Source organism: Oncorhynchus mykiss, chromosome 17 (assembly GCF_013265735.2).
Source record: "Oncorhynchus mykiss isolate Arlee chromosome 17, USDA_OmykA_1.1, whole genome shotgun sequence".
In the NCBI taxonomy this organism is placed as follows: Eukaryota; Metazoa; Chordata; class Actinopteri; order Salmoniformes; family Salmonidae; genus Oncorhynchus; species Oncorhynchus mykiss.
In genome coordinates, this window is record NC_048581.1 from 85,150,707 (window position 1) to 85,167,385 (window position 16,679).

Below are 16,679 nucleotides of genomic sequence, written 5' to 3' on the forward strand. Positions count from 1 at the left end.
GCATGTTTACAGTAAGGACAGAGGAAGGTAATAGAGCATGTTTACAGTAAGAACAGAGGAAGGTAGTAGGTAATGTTTACAGTAAGGGCAGGGGAAGGTAGTAGGGAATGTTTACAGTAAGGACAGAGGAAGGTAGTAGAGCAGTAACACCTTGGAGGACTAAATCTGCTCACACACTGTGAAGTGTAGGCTAGGTTAGGTACTGTACCGTAGACATACAGTGTACTGTACTGGGAGTATGTCCAGCTGAGGTGAGAAACAGGGCAGTGTGTTCATGTTGCGTGTGGGAGCGTGCGTGCTTGCATGGAGCTTTGGCGGTTTCAAGGTCAAATACCTAGTAGGGAATTATGTGTGTGTGTGATAATTATCATCCTCTCTCTCTCTCTCTCTCTCTCTCTCAACCCTCCATCTTTCAACCCATCTCAGCGCCCAGAGCTATGCCCTGTGTTGTGTCTGTTATTAAAACAGAGGATAGTGTTGTGAGAAATAACCCAGAGAGACCAGCATGCCTTTCTGTCAGCTAAGTTGTTGTTTAGTGGTTATACAGTATGTACTGAGTTACATCCGACCCCAGGGCTTATATATATATATATATATACACAGAGTATTCGAAAAGTATTCAACATTTTGTTACTTATTCCAAAATGGATTAAATAATCCCCCCCCCCCCCCCCCATCAATCTCGACACAATCCTGTCTCAGCTCTACGGACAATTCCTTCGACCTCAGGGCTTGGTTTTTGCTCTGACATGAACTGTCAACTGGGGGACCTTATAGAGACAGGTGTGTGCCTTTCCAAATCATGTCCAATTAATTGAATTTACCACAGGTGGACTCCAATCAAGATGTAGAATCATCTCAAGGATGATCCATGGAAACAGGATGCACCTGAGCTCAATTTTGAGTCTCATTGCAAAGGGTCTGAATACTTATGTAAAGAAAGTATTTCTGTTTTTTATTTGTCAACCTGTTTTTTGTTTTGTCATTATGGGGTATTGTGATGTCATTATGGGGGATTGTGATGTCATTATGGGGGATTGTGATGTCATTATGGGGGATTGTGATGTCATTATGGGGGATTGTGATGTCATTATGGGGGATTGTGATGTCATTATGGGGGATTGTGATGTCATTATGGGGGATTGTGATGTCATTATGGGGGATTGTGATGTCATTATGGGGGATTGTGATGTCATTATGGGGGATTGTGTGTAGATTTATGAGGAAAAAACATTTATTTAATCCGTTTTAAAATAAGGCTGTTATGTAACAAATGTGGGAAAAGTCGAGGGCTCTGAATACTGTACACACACACACAGGAAGGGAACAACTACAATAATACCAATGGACTGTACACACACACACAGGAAGGGAACAACTACAATAATACCAGCCTATGCCGTTTGGCCATCGCTCATTCATATCTTTTTATGTACATATTCTTATTCATTCCTTTTCACTTGTGTGTATAAGGTAGTTGTTGTGAAATTGTTAGGTTAGATTACTTGTTAGATATTACTGCATGGTCGGAACTAGAAGCACAAGCATTTCGCTACACTCGCATTAACATCTGATACTAACCATGTGTATGTGACTGATTGATTTGGATTTGATTATGTCACCGGCATCCCTGTCCTACCAAGGTTACCATGGTGATGTTAATGTCCTGACCTTCATGTATGGTTTGAATAACGTTCACCTCGGCTCAAATATAATTTTGTAATATGATAAACCTTAATGAATGGATTCTGGGTTGATTTAATGAGGTAAATGTAAGGTGTAATCCAGGAGAACAGGAACACTCTGGTGACTGACTGCATCTATAGTATAGGTCTACACACTGAACCAATATCATAATGTACCCATCTATAGTATAGGTCTACACACTGAACCAATACCCATGTGTGAAGGGCTTGTTGGGTCTGAAAGCATAGCATGGTTAGTTCATGTAATGGGTATAGTTAGTTAATGTAATGGGTATGGTTAGTTAATGTAATGGGTATGGTTAGTTAATGTAATGGGTATAGTTAGTTAATGTAATGGGTATGGTTAGTTAATGTCATGGGTATGGTTAGTTAATGTAATGGGTATAGTTAGTTAATGTAATGGGTATAGTTAGTTAATGTAATGGGTATGGTTAGTTAATGTAATGGGTATAGTTAGTTAATGTAATGGGTATAGTTAGTTAATGTCATGGGTATGGTTAGTTAATGTAATGGGTATAGTTAGTTAATGTCATGGGTATGGTTAGTTAATGTAATGGGTATAGTTAGTTAATGTAATGGGTATGGTTAGTTAATGTAATGGGTATGGTTAGTTAATGTAATGGGTATAGTTAGTTAATGTAATGGGTATAGTTAGTTAATGTCATGGGTATGGTTAGTTAATGTAATGGGTATGGTTAGTTAATGTAATGGGTATAGTTAGTTAATGTAATGGGTATAGTTAGTTAATGTCATGGGTATGGTTAGTTAATGTCATGGGTATAGTTAGTTAATGTAATGGGTATGGTTAGTTAATGTAATGGGTATGGTTAGTTAATGTAATGGGTATAGTTAGTTAATGTAATGGGTATGGCTAGTTAATGTCATGGGTATGGTTAGTTAATGTAATGGGTATGGTTAGTTCATGTAATGGGTATAGTTAGTTAATGTAATGGGTATGGTTAGTTAATGTAATGGGTATGGTTAGTTAATGTAATGGGTATAGTTAGTTAATGTAATGGGTATGGTTAGTTAATGTCATGGGTATGGTTAGTTAATGTAATGGGTATAGTTAGTTAATGTAATGGGTATAGTTAGTTAATGTAATGGGTATGGTTAGTTAATGTAATGGGTATAGTTAGTTAATGTAATGGGTATAGTTAGTTAATGTCATGGGTATGGTTAGTTAATGTAATGGGTATAGTTAGTTAATGTCATGGGTATGGTTAGTTAATGTAATGGGTATAGTTAGTTAATGTAATGGGTATGGTTAGTTAATGTAATGGGTATGGTTAGTTAATGTAATGGGTATAGTTAGTTAATGTAATGGGTATAGTTAGTTAATGTCATGGGTATGGTTAGTTAATGTAATGGGTATGGTTAGTTAATGTAATGGGTATAGTTAGTTAATGTAATGGGTATAGTTAGTTAATGTCATGGGTATGGTTAGTTAATGTCATGGGTATAGTTAGTTAATGTAATGGGTATGGTTAGTTAATGTAATGGGTATGGTTAGTTAATGTAATGGGTATAGTTAGTTAATGTAATGGGTATGGCTAGTTAATGTCATGGGTATGGTTAGTTAATGTAATGGGTATGGTTAGTTAATGTAATGGGTATGGTTAGTTAATGTAATGGGTATAGTTAGTTAATGTAACGGGTATAATTAGTTAATGTAATGGGTATAGTTAGTTAATGTAATGGGTATAGTTAGTTAATGTAATGGGTATGGTTAGTTAATGTAATGGGTATAGTTAGTTAATGTAATGGGTATAGTTAGTTAATGTAATGGGTATAGTTAGTTAATGTCATGGGTATGGTTAGTTAATGTAATGGGTATAGTTAGTTAATGTAATGGGTATGGTTAGTTAATGTAATGGGTATAGTTAGTTAATGTAATGGGTATGGCTAGTTAATGTCATGGGTATGGTTAGTTAATGTAATGGGTATGGTTAGTTAATGTAATGGGTATGGTTAGTTAATGTAATGGGTATAGTTAGTTAATGTAACGGGTATAATTAGTTAATGTAATGGGTATGGTTAGATAATGTCTTCCTCTCTATTTCTCCCTCTGTTCCAGTACGTTACCTGTTGAAGAACAACGTCAGTCCAGACCTGTGTAACGAGGACGGTCTCACTGCTCTGCACCAGGTGAGTGTCCGTCTGGAGAGTCACTGGACCACTGCAGAGTCTAAAAATAAGGCCGTAATTCAGTCATTTTCGATGGTGTCTTTTTCCACGTTGTGCTCTCAGTAAAGGTCAGTACGTACACAGGCGTCGTACACAGGCGTCGTACACAGGCGTCGTACACAGGCGTCGTACACAGGCGTCGTACACAGGCGTCGAACACAGGCGTCGTACACAGGCGTCGTACACAGGCGTCGTACACAGGCGTCGTACACAGGCGTCGTACACAGGCGTCGTACACAGGCGTCGAACACAGGCGTCGTACACAGGCGTCGTACACAGGCTTCGTACACAGGCGTCGTACACAGGCGTCGTACACAGGCGTCGAACACAGGCGTCGAACACAGGCGTCGTACACAGGCGTTGTATACAGGCGTCGTACACAGGCGTTGAACACAGGCGTTGAACACAGGCGTCGAACACAGGCGTCGTACACAGGCGTCGTACACAGGCGTTGTATACAGGCGTCGTACACAGGCGTTGAACACAGGCGTTGAACACAGGCGTTGAACACAGGCGTCGTACACAGGCGTTGTATACAGGCGTCGTACACAGGCGTTGAACACAGGCGTTGAACACAGGCGTTGAACACAGGCGTCGTACACAGGCGTTGTACACAGGCGTTGAACACAGGCGTTGAACACAGGCGTCGTACACAGGCGTTGTACACAGGCGTTGAACACAGGCGTTGAACACAGGCGTCGTACACAGGCGTCGAACACAGGCGTTGAACACAGGCGTTGTACACAGGCGTTGAACACAGGCGTTGAACACAGGCGTTGAACACAGGCGTTGTACACAGGCGTTGAACACAGGCGTCGTACACAGGCGTTGTACACAGGCGTTGAACACAGGCGTCGTACACAGGCGTCGTACACAGGCGTTGAACACAGGCGTTGAACACAGGCGTCGTACACAGGCGTCGAACACAGGCGTTGAACACAGGCGTCGTACACAGGCGTTGTACACAGGCGTTGAACACAGGCGTCGAACACAGGCGTCGTACACAGGCGTTGAACACAGGCGTCGTACACAGGCGTTGAACACAGGCGTTGAACACCGGCGTCGTACACAGGCATCGAACGTAAATGCCATTTTATTGGTCACAGACACGTGTTTAGCAGATGTTATTGGCGGGTGTACCCCCAAGCCGTAAGACTCCTGGGAATCAGGTAATCAAATGGCTATCCAGACTTTTTGCATTGTGCCCCCCCCCAACCCCTCTTTTACGCTGCTGCTGCTCTCTGTCCATCATATATGCATAGTCACTTGAACCATATCTACATGTACATACTACCTCAATCAGCCTGACTAACAGGTGTCTGTATATAGCCTCTCTACTGTATGTAGCCTCTCTACTGTATGTAGCCTCTCTACTGTATATAGTATCTCTACTGTATATAGCCTCACTACTGTATATAGCCTCTCTACTGTATGTAGCCTCTCTACTGTATATAGCCTCTCTACTGTATATAACTCTACTATCTATAGCCTCTCTACTGTATATAGCCTCTCTACTGTATGTAGCCTCTCTACTGTATATAGCCTCTCTACTGTATGTAGCCTCTCTACTGTATATAGTCTCTCTACTGTATGTAGCCTCTCTACTGTATATAGTCTCTCTACTGTATATAGCCTCACTACTGTATATAGTCTCTCTACTGTATGTAGTCTCTCTACTGTATATAGTCTCTCTACTGTATATAGTCTCTCTACTGTATATAGTCTCTCTACTGTATATAGTCTCTCTACTGTATATAGTCTCTCTACTGTATATAGCCTCTCTACTGTATATAGTCTCTCTACTGTATATAGTCTCTCTACTGTATATAGTCTCTCTACTGTATATAGCCTCTCTACTGTATATAGTCTCTCTACTGTATATAGTCTCTCTACTGTATATAGTCTCTCTACTGTATATAGTCTCTCTACTGTATATAGTCTCTCTACTGTATATAGTCTCTCTACTGTATATAGCCTCTCTACTGTATATAGTCTCTCTACTGTATATAGTCTCTCTACTGTATATAGTCTCTCTACTGTATATAGTCTCTCTACTGTATATAGTCTCTCTACTGTATATAGTCTCTCTACTGTATATAGTCTCTCTACTGTATATAGCCTCTCTACTGTATATAGTCTCTCTACTGTATATAGTCTCTCTACTGTATATAGTCTCTCTACTGTATATAGTCTCTCTACTGCATATAGTCTCTCTACTGTATATAGTCTCTCTACTGTATATAGTCTCTCTACTGTATGTAGCCTCTCTACTGTATATAGTCTCTCTACTGTATATAGTCTCTCTACTGTATATAGTCTCTCTACTGTATATAGTCTCTCTACTGTATATAGTCTCTCTACTGTATATAGTCTCTCTACTGTATGTAGCCTCTCTACTGTATATAGTCTCTCTACTGTATATAGTCTCTCTACTGTATATAGTCTCTCTACTGTATATAGTCTCTCTACTGTATATAGTCTCTCTACTGTATGTAGCCTCTCTACTGTATATAGTCTCTCTACTGTATATAGTCTCTCTACTGTATATAGTCTCTCTACTGTATATAGTCTCTCTACTGTATATAGTCTCTCTACTGTATATAGTCTCTCTACTGTATGTAGCCTCTCTACTGTATATAGTCTCTCTACTGTATATAGTCTCTCTACTGTATATAGTCTCTCTACTGTATATAGTCTCTCTACTGTATATAGTCTCTCTACTGTATATAGTCTCTCTACTGTATATAGCCTCTCTACTGTATATAGCCTCTCTACTGTATATAGTCTCTCTACTGTATATAGTCTCTCTACTGTATATAGTCTCTCTACTGTATATAGTCTCTCTACTGTATATAGCCTCTCTACTGTATATAGCCTCTCTACTGTATATAGTCTCTCTACTGTATATAGCCTCTCTACTGTATATAGTCTCTCTACTGTATATAGTCTCTCTACTGTATATAGCCTCTCTACTGTATATAGTCTCTCTACTGTATATAGTCTCTCTACTGTATATAGTCTCTCTACTGTATATAGTCTCTCTACTGTATATAGCCTCTCTACTGTATATAGCCTCTCTACTGTATATAGTCTCTCTACTGTATATAGTCTCTCTACTGTATATAGTCTCTCTACTGTATATAGTCTCTCTACTGTATATAGTCTCTCTACTGTATATAGTCTCTCTACTGTATATAGTCTCTCTACTGTATATAGTCTCTCTACTGTATATAGTCTCTCTACTGTATGTAGCCTCACTACTGTATATAGTCTCTCTACTGTATATAGTCTCTCTACTGTATATAGTCTCTCTACTGTATATAGTCTATCTACTGTATATAGTCTCTCTACTGTATATAGTCTCTCTACTGTATATAGCCTCTCTACTGTATATAGTCTCTCTACTGTATATAGTCTCTCTACTGTATATAGTCTCTCTACTGTATATAGTCTCTCTACTGTATATAGTCTCTCTACTGTATATAGTCTCTCTACTGTATATAGCCTCTCTACTGTATATAGCCTCTCTACTGTATATAGTCTCTCTACTGTATATAGCCTCTCTACTGTATATAGTCTCTCTACTGTATATAGTCTCTCTAGTGTATATAGCCTCTCTACTGTATATAGCCTCTCTACTGTATATAGTCTCTCTACTGTATATAGTCTCTCTACTGTATATAGTCTCTCTACTGTATGTAGCCTCTCTACTGTATGTAGTCTCTCTACTGTATATAGTCTCTCTACTGTATATAGTCTCTCTACTGTATATAGTCTCTCTACTGTATATAGTCTCTCTACTGTATATAGTCTCTCTACTGTATATAGTCTCTCTACTGTATATAGTCTCTCTACTGTATATAGTCTCTCTACTGTATATAGTCTCTCTACTGTATGTAGCCTCACTACTGTATATAGTCTCTCTACTGTATATAGTCTCTCTACTGTATATAGCCTCTCTACTGTATATAGTCTCTCTACTGTATATAGTCTCTCTACTGTATATAGCCTCTCTACTGTATATAGCCTCTCTACTGTATATAGTCTCTCTACTGTATATAGTCTCTCTACTGTATATAGTCTCTCTACTGTATATAGTCTCTCTACTGTATATAGTCTCTCTACTGTATATAGTCTCTCTACTGTTTATAGTCTCTCTACTGTATATAGTCTCTCTACTGTATATAGTCTCTCTACTGTTTATAGTCTCTCTACTGTATATAGTCTCTCTACTGTATATAGCCTCTCTACTGTATATAGTCTCTCTACTGTATATAGTCTCTCTACTGTATATAGCCTCTCTACTGTATATAGCCTCTCTACTGTATATAGTCTCTCTACTGTATATAGTCTCTCTACTGTATATAGTCTCTCTACTGTATATAGTCTCTCTACTGTATATAGTCTCTCTACTGTATATAGTCTCTCTACTGTATATAGCCTCTCTACTGTATATAGTCTCTCTACTGTATATAGTCTCTCTACTGTATAGTCTCTCTACTGTATGTAGCCTCTCTACTGTATATAGTCTCTCTACTGTATGTAGTCTCTCTACTGTATGTAGTCTCTCTACTGTATATAGCCTCTCTACTGTATATAGTCTCTCTACTGTATGTAGCCCCTCTACTGTATATAGTCTCTCTACTGTATATAGTCTCTCTACTGTATATAGCCTCTCTACTGTATATAGTCTCTCTACTGTATGTAGCCCCTCTACTGTATATAGTCTCTCTACTGTATATAGTCTCTCTACTGTATATAGTCTCTCTACTGTATATAGTCTCTCTACTGTATATAGCCTCTCTACTGTATATAGTCTCTCTACTGTATATAGTCTCTCTACTGTATGTAGCCTCACTACTGTATATAGCCTCTCTACTGTATATAGTCTCTCTACTGTATATAGTCTCTCTACTGTATATAGTCTCTCTACTGTATATAGCCCCTCTACCTTTATTTTTCACTGTCTTTTTACTGTTGTTTTTATTTGAATACTTATCTATTGTTCACCTAATACACTTTTTTTTTACTTAAACATTGCACTGTTGGTTAGAGCCTGTAAATAAGCATTTCACTGTAAGGTACGTGTTGTATTCGGCACATGTGACAAATAAACTGATTTGACTTGTTTCGAAATGCTTGTGTCATACACATGCATCATACACAGGCATCTGGGTAGAAGTCAGTCAGACCGTAGGTCCAAGCTCACACTGTTCTCCCTGTCTCTCCCTGTCTCTCCCTGTCTCTCCAAGCTCACACTGTTCTCCCTGTCTCTCCCTGTCTCTCCCTGTCTCTCCAAGCTCACACTGTTCTCCCCAGTATCTCTCCCTGTCTCTCCCTGTCTCTCCCTGTCTCTCCAAGCTCACACTGTTCACCCCCTGTCTCTCCCTGTCTCTCCAAGCTCACACTGTTCTCCCTGTCTCTCCCTGTCTCTCCCTGTCTCTCCAAGCTCACACTGTTCTCCCCAGTATCTCTCCCTGTCTCTCCCTGTCTCTCCCTGTCTCTCCAAGCTCACACTGTTCACCCCCTGTCTCTCCCTGTCTCTCCAAGCTCACACTGTTCTCCCTGTCTCTCCCTGTCTCTCCAAGCTCACACTGTTCTCCCCAGTATCTCTCCCTGTCTCTCCCTGTCTCTCCCTGTCTCTCCAAGCTCACACTGTTCTCCCCAGTATCTCTCCCTGTCTCTCCCTGTCTCTCCCTGTCTCTCCAAGCTCACACTGTTCACCCCCTGTCTCTCCCTGTCTCTCCAAGCTCACACTGTTCACTCCCTGTCTCTCCAAGCTCACACTGTTCACTCCCTGTCTCTCCAAGCTCACACTGTTCTCCCCAGCATGTTTCTCTGAAGGAAAACAGTGTCTGATACACAATACATCACCACAGTGGAGAGATGTCTAGCGAATCTGCCTGTTGGTGTAATGTTTGATGGAGCTGGTGCCAGAACTATCTTACCCCTCCAGCCCTTCAGTCTGTCAGCCTGCCTGCCTGCCTGCCTGCCTGCCTGCCTGCCTGCCTGCCTGCCTGCCTGCCTGCCTGTCTGTCTGTCTGTCTGTCTGTCTGTCTGTCTGTCTGTCTTGTCTGTCTGTCTGTCTGTCTGTCTGTCTGTCTGTCTGTCTGTCTCTACCTTCACCAGATAATCTTCACTCTGGACTGGTCGTCGCCAACACCAGATTTAACATAAATCCTTTTTAGCTGGGGTTTGGTGGGAATAGAGCCACTGTGGAAAAACCCTGAAGGGATTTAGGCAATACAACTGAGTCTTCCAGAAAAGACCAATAACAGTGACATCTAAAGATGACCAACAATATATTCATATTCAATTCGAATGATTCAAAACTATAGTCACTTTAATAATGCCATTTTAATAATGTTTACGCATCTCACATTACTCATCTAATATGGATAAACTGTATACTATATCCTTCACTATCTATTGCATCTTGGGGTGGCAGGTAGACTAGTGGTTAGAGCATTGGACTAGTAACCGAAAGGTTGCTATATCGAATCCCTGACATAACAAGGTAGGAATCTGTTGTTCTGACCCTGAACAAGGCAGTTAACCCACTGTTCCCCGGTAGACAATCAATGTAAATATGAATTTGTTCTTAACTGACTTTCCTAGTTAAATAAAGGTTACATGTTGAGAGGCACAAGTCCAGCCACTAAAGAAGCCCTGTGCATATTGACTGATATTGACCACATAATGAGTTGTTATTTAGGATAGAAGGTGAATCAGTGATTCGGCACAATGCTTTTCTCAGGCTGATCATCTGAAAGACTGGTACACACTGAATAATGCAGCGATCTGTCTGTCTGTCTGTCTGTCTGTCGCTCTCTCTCTGTCTGTCTGTCTGTCTGTCGCTCTCTGTCTGTCTGTCTGTCTGTCTGTCTGTCTGTCGCTCTCTCTCTCTCTCTCGCTCTCTCTGTCTGTCTGTCGCTCTCTCTCTGTCTGTCTGTCGCTCTCTCTGTCTGTCTGTCGCTCTCTCTGTCTGTCTGTCTGTCTGTCTGTCTGTCTGTCTGTCTGTCTGTCTGTCTGTCTGTCTGTCTGTCTGTCTGTCTGTCTGTCGCTCTCTCTCTGTCTGTCTGTCTGTCTGTCGCTCTCTCTCTCTCTCTCTGTCTGTCTGTCTGTCTGTGTGTTTGTCTCTCTGTGTCTGTCTGTCTGTGTGTTTGTCTCTCTGTGTCTGTCTGTCTACCTGCCTGCCTGTCTGCCTGCCTGTCTGTCTGTCTGTCTGTCTGTCTGTCTGTCTGTGTGTTTGTCTCTCTGTGTCTGTCTGTTTGTCTCTCTGTGTCTGTCTGCTTGCCTGCCTGCCTGCCTGCCTGTCTGTCTGTCTGTCTGTCTGTCTGTCTGTCTGTCTGTCTGTCTGTCTGTCTGTCTGTCTGTCTGTCTGTTTGTCAGACCACTGGGTGGGTGGTACTACTTATTTTCTCTAATGGTAAATTAAGTGAGTCTCTCCTCTCTCTCTCTCTCTCTCTCTGTCTCTGTCTCTCTCTGTCTCTCTCTCTCTCTGTCTCTCTCTCTCTCTCTCTCTCTCTCTGTCTCTCTCTCTCTCAATTCAATTCAATTCAAGGGCTTTATTGGCATGGGAAACATGTGTTAACATTGCCAAAGCAAGTGAGGTAGACAACATACAAAGTGAATATATAAAGTGAAAAACAACAAAAATTAACAGTAAACATTACACATACAGAGGTTTCAAAACAGTAAAGACATTACAAATGTCATATTATATATATATACAGTGTTTTAACAATGTACAAATGGTTAAAGGACACAAGATAAAATAAATAAGCATAAATATGGGTTGTATTTACAATGGTGTGTGTTCTTCACTGGTTGCCCTTTTCTCGTGGCAACAGGTCACAAATCTTGCTGCTGTGATGGCACACAGTGGAATTTCACCCAGTAGATATGGGAGTTTATCAAAATTGGATTTGTTTTCAAATTCTTTGTAGATCTGTGTAATCTGAGGGAAATATGTCTCTCTAATATGGTCATACATTGGGCAGGAGGTTAGGAAGTGCAGCTCAGTTTCTATCTCATTTTGTTGGCAGTGAGCACATAGCCTGTCTTCTCTTGAGAGCCATGTCTGCCTACGGCGGCCTTTCTCAATAGCAAGGCTATGCTCACTGAGTCTGTACATAGTCAAAGCTTTCCTTAAGTTTGGGTCAGTCACAGTGGTCAGGTATTCTGCCGCTGTGTACTCTCTGTTTAGGGCCAAATAGCATTCTAGTTTGCTCTGTTTTTTTGTTAATTCTTTCCAATGTGTCAAGTAATTATCTTTTTGTTTTCTCATGATTTGGTTGGGTCTAATTGTGCTGTTGTCCTGGGGCTCTGTAGGGTGTGTTTGTGTTTGTGAACAGAGCCCCAGGACCAGCTTGCTTAGGGGACTCTTCTCCAGGTTCATCTCTCTGTAGGTGATGGCTTTGTTATGGAAGGTTTGGGAATCGCTTCATTTTAGGTGGTTGTAGAATTTAACGGCTCTTTTCTGGATTTTGATAATTAGTGGGTATCGGCCTAATTCTGCTCTGCATGCATTATTTGGTGTTCTACGTTGTACACGGAGGATATTTTTGCAGAGTCTCAATTTGGTGTTTGTCCCATTTTGTGAAGTCTTGGTTGGTGAGCGGACCCCAGACCTCACAACCATAAAGGGCAATGGTCTCTCTCTCTCTCTCTCTGTCTCTCTCTCTCTCTCTCTCTCTCTCTCTCTCTCTCTCTGTCTCTCTCTTTCTCTCTCTCTCTCTCTGTCTCTCTCTCTCTCTCTCTCTCTCTCTCCCCCTACTCCTCTCTCTCTCTTCTCTCCCCTACTCTTCTTCTCTCTCTCTCTCTCTTTCTCTCTCTCTGTCTCTCTCTCTCCTCTCTCTTCTCTCCACCCACTCCTCTTCTCTCTTCCTCTCTCTCTCTCTCTTCTCTCCCCTACTCCTCTTCTCTCTCTCTCTCTCTCTCTCTCTCTCTCTCTCTCGCTCTCCTCTCTCTTTATCTCTCTCTCCTCTCTCTTTCTTCTCTCCCCTACTCTTTTCTCTCTCCCTCTCCTCTCTCTTCTCTCCCCCTCCTCCTCATCTCTCTCTCTTCTCTCCTCTCTCTCTCTTATCTCCCCCTGCTCCTCTCTCTCCTCTCTTCTTCAAATCAAGTGTTATTGGTCACATACACATGTTCAGAAGATGTTATTGCGAGTGTAGCGATATGCTTCTAGATCCGACAGTGCAGCAGTATCTAACAGGTAATATCTAACAATTCCACAACAAAACCTAATACACACAATCTAGTAAAGGAATGTGATGAGAATATATAAGTATAAGAATATATATATATAAGTATAAAATATATGGATGAGCAGTGACAGAGCGGGTAATAGTTAGTAAAGAATAGACAGTGAAGGATACAGTATACAGCATATACAGATGAGATTAGTAATGTAAGATATGTGAACATTATTAAAGTGACTAGTGATCCATTTATTAAAATGGTCAGTGATATCAAGTCTGTAGGTAGGCAGCCGCCTCTCTGTGCTAGTGATGGCTGTTTAACAGTCTGATGGCCTTGAGATTGAAATCCATCTTCTACCTCTCTGTCCCAGCTCTGATGCACATGTACTGACTTCACCTTCTAGATGGTAGCCGGGTGAACAGGCAGTGGCTCTGGTGGTTATTGTCCTTGATTATCTTTTTGGCCTTCCTGTGACATCGGCACCACTCTCTGGAGAGCCCTGCAGTTGAAGGCGGTGCAGTTTCTGTAACAGGCGGTGATACAGCTTGAAAGGAGGCTCAAAATTGTGCATCTGTAGAAGTTTGTAAGGGTTTTTGATGACAAGCCAACATTTTTCTGCCTCCTGAGGTTGAAGAGGCGCTGTTGTGCCTTCTTCACCACGCTGTCTGTGTGGGTGGACCATTTCAGTTTGTCCGTGGAGGAACTTAAAACTTGCCACCCTCTCCACTACTGTCCTGTCGATGTGGATGGGGGGTGCTCCCTCTGCTGTTTCCTGAAGTCCACGATCATCTCCTTTGTTTTGTTGACGTTGAGTGTGAGGTTATTTTCCTGACACCACACTCCGAGGGCCCTCACCTCCTCCCTGTAGGCTGTCTCGTCGTTGTTGGTAATCAAGCCTACCACTGTTGTGTCGTCTGCAAACTTGATGATTGAGTTGGAGGCATGCGTGGCCACGCAGTCGTGGGTGAACAGAGAGTTCAGGAGAGGGCTGAGAACGCACCCTTGTGGGGCCCCAGTGTTGAGGATCAGCAGGGTGGAGATGTTGTTACCTACCCTCACCACCTGGGGGCGGTCCTTCAGAAAGTCCAGGACCCAGTTGCACAGGGCGGGGTCGAGACTCAGGGTCTTGAGCTTGATGACGAGCTTGGAGGGAACTATGGTGTTAAATGCTGAGCTGTAGTCGATGAACAGCATTCTCACACAGATATTCCTCTTATCCAGTTGGATTAGGGCAGTGTGCAGTGTGATTGCGTCGTCTGTGGACCTATTTGGGCGGTAAGCAAATTGAAGTGGGTCTAGGGTGTCAGGTAGGGTGGAGGTGATATGGTCCTTGACTAGTCTCTCAAAGCACTTCATTATAACGGAAGTGAGTGCTACGGGGCGGTAGTCGTTTAGCTCAGTTACCTTTTTTGGGAACAGGAACAATGGGGGCCCTCTTGAATTATGTGGGGACAGCAGACTGGGATAAAGATTGATTGAATATGTCCGTAAACACACCAGCCAGCTGGTCTGCGCATAGTCTGAGGATGTGGCTGGGGATGCCGTCTGGGCCTGCCGTCTGGTCCTGCCGTCTGGGCCTGCAGCCTTGCGAGGGATGAAACGTTTAAATGTTTTGCTCACGTCGGCTGCAGTGAAGGCCGTGTCAGTGGCACTGTATTGTCCTCAAAGCGAGCAAAAGAAGTTGTTTAGTCTCAAACTTAATTTCCTGTGAGATGTTGAATGTGAAGTGAAGAGGGAGCGACTAGACTTTTCGGAGGTTTATATGTTCCGCTGGTCTGTCAGCAGCATAGAAATGAAGTGAATCATTCCATTACTATGGTCAGCAACTCACCTCTAAGTGTGTGTGTGTGTGTGTGTTCTTAATGTCTTGATTCTACTCTCGCCCTGGCACATTATTCTGTACCATGGGGCCTCAACACGGGAGCACAGTGATTGGTTAGATTTTGTTTTCGGTTATTTCTGGAGTTAGAAAATACTTGCATGTGTAGACAAAGAGACATTACACCCCAGAAGATAACATGAAAGTATAAGTGTGTCTGTGTGTGTGCGCACGTGTGTGTGTGTGTGTGTGTGTGTGTGTGTGTCCGCGCGCGTGTGTGTGTGTGTGTGTGTGCGTGTGTGTGTGTGTGTGTGAACTGTCTGACAGCGACAAAGGCCCACGGTGTCGGTAGGGCTAGGTGAGGTAAATTATAGCTACAGTGGAAAAACGTTTATTTTTAAACTGAAAGTACCAGGAAGTAACTATTGTTACCACACTATCTCTTATCAATACCAGGGAAATACTAGTGGAAACAGTCATGTAAAATACATGAGTAGGCCTAACAAATATTTAAATAATACACCCCTAGTGACTGGTTGAAAACGTAGTTAAACCTGGTTTACAATATCAATGTTGCATTTGTATTCTCATGATTGGATAAACTCTCAATCTGCCGTTTGTGAGCTAGGCACAGACAAACCCAACCATGTCCGTGGCAAAATAATTGTCCGTTGTCTGAATGACACGCTTGGCTAGCCCACCGTTACTATTACCATAAGAACCATCTTTAAAACCCACATATTTGAGCCCACATGCTAGCTTTTAGGCTAATCTCCCTAACCTTCCCCTGTAATTCTCCTGTAGCCTACCTCCCCCGCTGTAGCCCTCTCCCACCACTAAGACAATGACTGAACCTGGGAAGGAAATAATGTGTCTTTCATAACTCCCCATGCAAAGTATTTAGACATGAAGGCCTGCCTCACAAAGGGGCTGATTATGATTAACAACCCTGGCTGTGTTACCGGGCCCTGGCTGGGGGCTGGGGGATAGAGGAAGGCTGGTGGAGAGAGGAGAGGCAGGAGGCTGGGGGACAGAGGAAGGCTGGAGGAGAGAGGAGAGAGAGCAAGGCTGGGGGAGAGAGGAAGGCTGGAGGAGAGAGGAGAGAGAGCAAGGCTGGGGGAGAGAGGAGAGAGAGCAAGGCTGGGGGAGAGAGGAGAGATCAAGGCTGGGGGAGAGGGGAGAGAGAGCAAGGCTGGGGGAGAGAGGAGAGAGAGCAAGGCTGGGGGAGAGAGGAGAGAGAGCAAGGCTGGGGGAGAGAGGAGAGAGAGCAAGGCTGGGGGAGAGAGGAGAGATCAAGGCTGGGGGAGAGAGGAGAGATCAAGGCTGGGGGAGAGAGGAGAGAGAGCAAGGCTGGGGGAGAGAGGAGAGAGATCAAGGCTGGGGGAGAGAGGAGAGATCAAGGCTGGGGGAGAGAGGAGAGAGAGCAAGGCTGGGGGAGAGAGGAGAGAGAGCAAGGCTGGGGGAGAGAGAGCAAGGCTGGGGGAGAGAGGAGAGAGAGCAAGGCTGGGGGAGAGAGGAGAGAGATCAAGGCTGGGGGAGAGAGGAGAGATCAAGGCTGGGGGAGAGAGGAGAGAGAGCAAGGCTGGGGGAGAGAGGAGAGAGAGCAAGGCTGGGGGAGAGAGAGCAAGGCTGGGGGAGAGAGGAGAGAGAGCAAGGCTGGGAGCGGTCCTTGTGGGGACCTAAAATGTATTTCCATTCAAAATCCCACTTTCCTTAAACCCCCTAAACCCTACATTTTTACCCATACCATAACCCTAACCTTA

General features: G+C 42.9%; 1 protein-coding gene across 2 annotated transcripts in view; it reads left to right on the forward strand.

Moving 5' to 3' along the window:
• LOC118940502 (protein phosphatase 1 regulatory inhibitor subunit 16B-like) overlaps window positions 1–16,679 on the forward strand; it is a 170,155-nt gene that overhangs the window by 108,534 nt on the left and 44,942 nt on the right. For both annotated transcript variants that reach the window (XM_036950829.1, XM_036950828.1), the window contains exon 3: window positions 3,784–3,854. In XM_036950829.1, coding sequence (XP_036806724.1) covers window positions 3,784–3,854 — 71 coding nt within the window. The remainder of the gene's footprint in view (window positions 1–3,783; window positions 3,855–16,679) is intronic.